Source organism: Monopterus albus, unplaced genomic scaffold (genome assembly GCF_001952655.1).
Source record: "Monopterus albus unplaced genomic scaffold, M_albus_1.0 scaffold339.1, whole genome shotgun sequence".
Taxonomy (NCBI): domain Eukaryota; kingdom Metazoa; phylum Chordata; class Actinopteri; order Synbranchiformes; family Synbranchidae; genus Monopterus; species Monopterus albus.
In genome coordinates, this window is record NW_018128219.1 from 370054 (window position 1) to 378602 (window position 8549).

The window sequence follows — 8549 nt, forward strand, 5'->3', positions numbered from 1 at the left end:
TTCTTCCGCCTCTGTCTCGGCCAGCTGGTTGTTCCTAATGGCTGTCTCTGTGGCTGTGATGAAGTCTACCACAGGGATTTGTTAGGGTGTGACCGCAAAATTCAATCCCTTGGCTAATACCTCTTTTTCTGTGTCCATGAGTTCTCTGTCTGAGAGATTTTTGACCCATTTGTCGTTGTGCAATGGTTGTGGGTTGTGCTCCTCCTTTCTCCTCCAACCAAGGACATCTGAGGCTGGCTGTCCATTCTGTAGTCTCTGGAATTTAACCATTTGGCGAGCCTTGCTCTTGTTATGTTGGGTAAGTTGCGCCTTTTCCATGAAACTTGAGATCTCCTGAAAGATTTCTCTGGTAACCTTAGTGGAGAGTCTCCTTCCTAGTTGTTCTGTTTGGTCCATCAGGTTGTCTATAGTGAAGTGTATTTGTCGAATCCTTTCACTTAAAAGTTGTGCTTGTGCTCTTTTCAGGATGTTCCCAGCCCTGTATCCTTTTACAGGAGAGCCCAGCCTCAAACTTCTGGGGAAGACATCCTGTTGGTGGCATCTTAGGTTGAAACAAAGGTGGTTTCTGTAGTCAGCCAGTTTCCTGAATGTTTTCTCGTACTGGGGTACCTAGAAATCTAGTCCAGTAGATTTGTTTTTTTCAACCTGTGTTACAGTTGTTAAAAGTACATCCATCCTTATAATTATTATTTTGGTGGGGGCTGGAGGCATGGGGTGTAGAAGGAGAAGGGGTTAGAGCTACCTAACTGGTGGCTGAACAGAAGCAGCATCTATCAAAACCGGATATCACTTAGCTTTTATTAAAGTTAGTACCAAACTACTGCCAAAGAGGTATTTTTGCTGCAACACAATGTCAGCCTCCCTGCCCCTGATTATTATTAGCTAACTGTTACCACCAAATATCTGGAGCCCAAAGATTGCCTTTTGGGACAGCTCTACTTCTGGGATGGTTGTGACTGAATCTAAAGCATCGTCTGATGTGGCAGTGATCAGCTCCCACTCCTGCCACACAGCCACCCCTGGTGGAAAGCCAGGGTAAGGGTCTGCCAGCCTCATCTACAATTGTCTTAAAGGAATAGATACGCTGCTTAAAAAGTAGGTGTTAACATGCAATACATTCATACTTGTGTAGGCGTAGATACGATAATTGGTTTCTACCACAATGAAGCCTGCATCTCCAGTAACAGAAGTGGAAGCCAAATCAGAGGAGGAGTTCATAGTGACTCCTGCAGCCAGAGTGATGGCCAATCTGGTGGGGTAGTACCGCCTTGACTTCCTCTGTGGACAAAAGACAGAAGAATTGCATCGTAATATAACTATGCACACTTAAAGTCCCCATGGCTGCTCATTTTGCTCTTTTCCAGCCATTTAATGTTTAATCTTGGGAACCTCTAGATTAGCTTGGCACCCTCATAACCCCAAATAGTCAAATTATTTCAGAGCAATAAAACCCGAGAGCCTCTTCCTAAAAACAAGAGGATAGTTCATGAACATGCACAACTCCTGCTGCCGGTGTTGTGTCGAAAGCATTAATTCATCTGAATGTCTCCTCCATAGATAGGCAGATGAGAAACCCCATATTTTAACTGGCATAATGCAGACAAGACAACCAGACACGAGGACAGTTTCTGACCCTGGGCCATTGCTCTGGTGACCAGTTAACCCATGACTGTGTAACAGAACAACCCTCAGTGCTGTCAGTATCTTGCAAACATACTTTATACATTATATATCTGTCTGAAAACTCTATCTAAACTGTGTGCATACAGACCTAACTCTAATTATATTTTCATTTGCCATCTTTTCTTGTTCTTTCAGTCTTATCTTGTTTACTCGTTGCCTTATGGAACAACACTGTACATACACAGAGCCGTTGTACTGGAGTCAAAGTCCTCGTGTGTTCAACAGGTTGGCCGATAAAGCTGATTCTGACAAACCGAAGGTGGAGAAGTTGAAAGACGTGGGACTTTAGTCAGTAAGCCATAGAGAACTTCATGAAGAGATGTTAACAACTATAGGAAGCAGGAACTTGACTCATACGTGGCACAGAAAGGCACCATATCTTTGCTTCTGCTGCTTCAATTTTTTTGAACAAAATCTGTTTCTTGCAAGTCTCCTAGCCATGGAAACAAGAGTAAAACTAGAATTACCGCCTCATTCAATAATACACAATGAAATGTGCCAAAGGCCAACCAATGATGCTGACCTTTGAGCTATGACCACCAAAACACAGTAACAACACTGACAGCAGTTTAAGTGTTAGTGAATTGTGCCTCTCCTCCTTAGTGTCTCACCTTCCTCTGGAACACTAGTCCAAATTCCCGCAGGTGCTGCAGGAAGATGAGCAATGACTTGCTCATGCCCTCCACCGAGTAATCCTGAAGAATGCAGTCAACATATGATCAATAACAAAAAAACTCAAACTAAACAGAATATTTTAAAACTTCATATCACTGCATTATGACACTGTTATGTTGCTTTCCATCTCTCTCTCTCACTCACACACAATCAAACAGAAGCAAACTGTTGTGTACTCACTCTGCCCAGAGTAGAGAAACTGAGCTGGAATAAGAATGACAAGATCTCTACCAGGTCCATCCCTCTGGACTGCAAAAGCCAAAAGAATTAACCATATTATAAAATCAAATCTGGTATTCCAGTGCTAGCCAACATGAACAAATAACGTTGGTCTCTAGTAATTCCAGGTGGGAGGGAGTGGAATTACCTAAACTAACAGCTCACACTATAGATTCAGTATAATGTACAAACTATAATTTCACAATAAGAGTAAGAAACTGAACTGCCTAATTCTTCTGCCTGATAAAATCTTCATAGCTAGCTAATTCCCCCTTTTCATTCATAAGCTCAGAGGTAAATATAATACTTTGGTCAGGCCAGTTCTTTATTTTTACATGACATCCTCATTACTCCACATAATGCATTTGAGTGGGGAGAAGTTGCGAAAGCAATTTTTCATGTGTCAAGGGCTTGTTTATGGAAGTTGGCAAGTTTTACAGGTAATTTACCTGAAATAAAAATACAGGAAAACACCACACTGACCAAACAGAGTGGGGAATGATAAACCAGGGGAGAGTATTACCAGCTAAACACCTTTTTAGCCATTGAATCTTAAATAGTTTGACAGTCTAATACATTAAAGCCTTCCTCTGCTCGTTGTCTAACAGTTTTCCTCCTTATATAGTAGGAGCGCTTGGTTTGATGCAAGGCATCTCCCTGTTAACACAGTAGAACCATTGTCACGTGAGACTGAAATCGCACAGGGATCTAAATCACGCTCCAAAACGATTTATCGTGCAGCCCTAATCTGTTGTCATCATGTTTTGGGACTTGTTTTGCAGGAATCTTTCCCAGTGCTTTTGTTCAGCTCTGAGCTCTTTTACTTTTACTGTGTGCACACCAAAAATAAGTGTTGGCTTTTTTAATATGTGTCCTCACAATATCTGTTGTCCGAAAGCTTTTAGAGACTCTGACATCACCGGGCAGCTTAGTCAGCGACAGACTGCTTCACCCCAAGTGCGTTATCGCACGCCCTTCCTTCCTGCTGCTGTCAGGCTGCACAACCTGCTCCCATCTTACGGTGGCTTTGCTCCATTTACATATCCCATAATTAACTTTTTAGCCATCTGCATGCTTGTGTTGTTCTTTTGCGTGTTTTTGGGTCCAGTTTAACATGCATACCTGATGTTATCGTTGCAGCTGCACTTTGACTTTTGCTGGATTTGATCATTTATTTCATATCAGACAAGTTAATTGCTGTTGTAGAATTTTTTTGCCTGCCTATAAGTGTTGATCTATTTTGAGAACTGGTATCATTAAATGCTGATGTTTCCAACATCAAATGTTTTTTAAAACCCTTGTGTTATTGTATTTCAGTTATAGCTGAATGTATATTAGAAATTATGTTCTGTGACCTATTTCTGTGCGAAAACAAACTTGTGATTAAAACAGAGTTGTTTTATGAATGTGTGACTGTCTATGCAATGTTTACCAAAAGAACTTTAATTATCTAAGGTTTAATTATAAAGATGTTTTAGAGTGCTGAAAATAAATTGATTTCCACTCTGGCCAACATTAAAAAGCACTGAAAATAGGTGGAGTAGGCTACGTAATGTTTGGCACATGATGGTCTGACATTATCTTTATATCAGATGTAACCAAATAATGTCAGCACTCACAATAAAAACTGTTTTGTAAACCAGATGGTTGCACACAGTGTTGATGTTATGGAGCTAATTACTTAAATCAGGTTAAAGAGAAGCCTAACACTAACCCCAGGTTAAAAAGAGATCAACTATCATCTTTGTTACTATGTCACATTTAACAGTTTACAATAAAAAGTCATTATGTTAAAATGGCCCTTATTTCAGATGTGTTAATCAGAGTAATGAGAAGCTAGACAATTTATGGACTTAATGGAAAATGGCCAATAAACACTGGTCCAACTTATTTAAACCTATAGCTGATCAAACACAGGTACCTGGGCAGTTTTGAGGTACTGCAGGGTGAAATACCATAGCTGAGAGGCTGTGTCCAGTAGAAGGAACTGGAAACCAGCTGAGGTGATGTAAGGTGCCTCTCCTGCCTCACTGACAAATGGAGAAGATGAGAGAATTTGAGGTACAGTAGACAACCTGAGGTATTCATTCATTTCTGTCCCTAACACAACAAACTACATCTAAAGTTGGATCACTAAGAATTGCTTAGTAATAACTGGTAAAGAATTACATTAATAAAGAATGATGGCAGAATTACAGCAATAAACTGGATTAGAAACAGCCTGTAACTACAACATTTTATATAATGTAACTAAAGCTTGTTAGCACCAGTAGTAAAGGAAGTTTTCACATCCTTTACTGAAGTCATTGGTGTAGTCCTGCCAGAATGCACCGGAATGACGCTCTGCCGTTTTTTTTCCTCCAAGAAAAGGAACATTTGCATAATCTGTCTGAAACTCATAACGTTACATTTTTGTGAGCGCTTAATGATCCAGTCATCAGTAAAGTGTATGTCCTGCGAAATGGAACGCTCCCAGTTGTGATATTAAAATGTAAGGTGTGATGACTGAGTCACAGTGTCGGCTCACACAGTGCACAGAGCTGGCACCCATGAGTGTTTGTGTGTGTTATTTAACCACATATATGATGATGTGTTCACAGCGCCACAGTTTAGTGTCAAGCACAGACTCCATTTACAAAAGACAAGTGACAGAAGGAAACTCAGATCATCCAGACTGAGAAAATACGGCATGATCTCCAGAAGGAGCCATGGAGACAAACATCAGATGTGATGATCTGCAGCAGAAACAGACTTTACACCTTTACTTAAGTGATGCTCTCTCAGTTCAGAGGAATAGTGAAGAATATCTTCCAAGACTTAAAGGACTCCTCCTGTGGAGGAGCAGACAGTATGGACCACAAGCACTAGCAAAGCTGAGTTAACATTAGAGAGCAAGACATTTTACAGTCTAAACATAAACAGTGCTCAGTACTCTCTACTGTTACTGTTGTGTACCTTTTCATGAGGTCTGCTTGGACCAGCAGTTGAGCCAGGTCCGGACTGACAGCAGCACTGGGAGAACCCACCATGAAATGCAGAATGACCTCCCAGCGCTCCATAGCATAGCGGTCAAGACTCTCAATATCCCGTGCATGGCGGTCAGGACCCAGAGCACTGCCCTCATCGGCCCACGCTCTGCCCCTGTATGTCAACACAGCATCTTTTACTTCAAATAACTAATGAAGACTGTAGCAAGAGTGCTGCATTTTCATCTCAGGTTTGTGTTAAAATAAAACATTAGAAAGACATTGGGAGTTCATTAGACCTTGTTTACGATTTAGAAATGAGATTTTGTAACATTTTGAATCTCCGCCTATAACTTTTTCCAGTGGCGTCCTGGCCGGCCAAGGCTGAGAGGGAAAACCGAGCAAGGAAGGTGTGTTTGTTTTTTTACAAACATAAACACCACACATCCACTAACACAGAGCTGTGTGCACCATGTTCAGTTTGAGGTGAATATTTACAAAAACAGACACTACGTTCATATTACAGGTCTTAATGCTCAACTCCAACCAGATTCAATGTTCTTGTTTCACATTCATGTTTGTAAGTGACGTGTCCAGGTCCTGTGTGTGCAGATTTAACTGAAATGTGAGTCATGCATGTATAAGAATAACAACGCTATTTGTGTGACAATCATATTGCACAGTTCCCCAAAAAGCTTTTTGGTTATGATATGTTCCTTTTAGTTTGGTATGATCAGAAGCTTCTGCATAAATATTAAACAAAAGTTCTGTCTCTTCTGACAATCTGCACATGAGCGGAGATTATTAAAAAAAACACACACACATGAATTCCAATCTGGTCATTCTGACAGAAGTCGCATGTTCAGATATAGGACATGTACTGGGTCTAGGACCATATATGGAAGCGGCCCAGATGTGAAAAGAAAAACTGATTTGCTTTGTCCACATATCTATGAAAAGATCTGCCTCACTTGGAGGGGAAAAAGAAATTTGAGTCACTTCAGCATGTAGTCTGAACGTAGCAAGAATGGGGTAGAAGTGTGCTGCAGTCCTGTGATTAGACAAGTTGCTCACAGGGAGCAGACTTACCCGCCAAGCAGAGCTATCCTCAGGTTGTCTTTGAACACTGGATTTAACATGTATCCCTGAAGACCACCCTGGAGCTGCTGACTGTGCCATAGGCGAAGTCCTGCCAACACGGAGACACATTCATTGTGATCCCTACGGGTAGAGGCCAAAGATAAAAAGGAAAAAACTTAGAAACAAATCAAAACAAAAAACTTAGCTAGACTGGGTATCAGTCTGTATCAGTCTGAAATGTGTAGTCCACCATTTTTCTCCTACTAAAGGGATTTTTCCATTATAGGAACCTACCAAAATGTTTCAAGCTGAGTAACGCTCGTCACAGGTTCTGCATTTGTTTCCACTATGGTGTTTGTTTATTAAATTAGTTATAAATTTGGGGGAAAGAGGGCATTGATATTAGTATCATATCAGGGACTTGTTACTGAATGAATGATCACACATTTCAGAAGACTGCAGGGATCTGGCTGGTAACAACACAGCATGCATTAAATACAGGATTTTTAGACAATTAATGTGGATGTAAATGGAAAAGAATAATCATAAATAAAAGACCAAGTAATAGACCCTTGAGGGAAATGCTGCACAGTAGTAGAGGACCACAACCAAAATGCTTCGCCTAACTTACAATTCAGCTAGAAAGTGTAGTGAAGACATGACAGGTGAGCCACTCACTTCTGACTGTCCTTTTTCACCCATAATGCCACTGCTGCCTGGGGCAGAGGTTGATCCAGGAACAGCATACGCATCACATAATTCTTAGCAAGAGAGGGGAGCTCCCTGTAAAGTTAGATCAACCACATACTACTGCACATCACAGTCATCGGGAGTTGCATGTCATACCAACATCATAACCATTAGTGAAGTCTCTGCTAAAGCCATATCATACCTGTAGACCGCCAGACATGTTGCTGGATGGTTGTACAGTCTGTACAAGATCTCAGGACTCAGCTCTCTCAGGTATTCATGCAAATTCTTACACTGCAGCTGGACACGCACCTTCATTGTCTAAGTACCAAAACAAAGGAAGAGTGTCATTAGATGTACCGTCACAGTGAAATCCGCCCCCCGTTTACGTTCATACTCACAATGGCTATACGACCACTGCGATCCAATATGTGACTGATGTTAAGCTCGGCGTGCGTAAGGTTAACATATAGTCAACGTAAACATATAGCTAATAGGTTCCATTCATGACAGCCACTGACAACAACAAAACTATGGAGTGTCTGAAATAAGTTAAATGCCATTTACCGTGAATCTGGATTTTTAAAAATTGACGGACTCCTGGCCATAAACAGAATTTTCAGTACAAAATAACAATATTGCTGCCATCCACTCGGATATTCTTTTTTGCTAAGGGGCCATGTTTCTTCTTCTTCTTAGTCTTTGTTGCGGCAGTCTACACGCGGAAAAGGCGTACTGCTGCCCTCCTCAGTTTCCTCCCGGACAAACAAAAACTTGGCTATAACACCAAGTTGATTTTTGGCTGATTTCATCAGAACTACAAACCAGTGTGAATGAGGGAGAAATGTCCCCTGACAGGTCATAGAGCAATTAAATTGAGACCAAATGTGAGAAATATTTGGATCAATAGAAAAAATGCGGCTTACTAAAAGCTTAGCAATGCTCTTTTAAAACATGAACAGTTGATCTCAGATATTATTTACTTGAATGAAAAGTTCTCGAAGAAGGATGTAGTGAATGGTTATAAGCTATTATTTCTCTGAAGCTTCTTCCGGTTCTTTTAAACCAGGAACTCTCAATGAGACGAAGTAGACTGCTTTAGATTTTATAAAAAAGAAAATTTTACTGTAAATTACTGTAAATTTTTCATAGCATAATATTATGGTTATATAAGGACCTGAATGAATCTGGTTTATTCAGAGGATCACAGGTAAAATTTACATTACACGTCCAGAC

At 40.7% G+C, this 8549-nt stretch overlaps 1 protein-coding gene across 2 annotated transcripts in view; it reads right to left on the bottom strand.

Moving 5' to 3' along the window:
- Positions 1-8062, bottom strand: part of gtf2h4 (general transcription factor IIH, polypeptide 4) — a 19532-nt gene extending 11470 nt beyond the window's left edge. The window contains exons 1-9 of one of the 2 annotated variants that reach the window (XM_020624823.1): positions 7715-7869; positions 7516-7634; positions 7302-7406; positions 6633-6764; positions 5533-5718; positions 4499-4607; positions 2539-2607; positions 2295-2378; positions 1125-1278 (exon numbers count right to left, since the gene is read on the bottom strand). In XM_020624823.1, coding sequence (XP_020480479.1) covers positions 1125-1278; positions 2295-2378; positions 2539-2607; positions 4499-4607; positions 5533-5718; positions 6633-6764; positions 7302-7406; positions 7516-7631 — 955 coding nt within the window. In that variant the 5' untranslated portion in view covers positions 7632-7634; positions 7715-7869. The other variant, XM_020624822.1, reaches the window with a different exon arrangement.
- Positions 8063-8549: the final 487 nt, after the last annotated feature.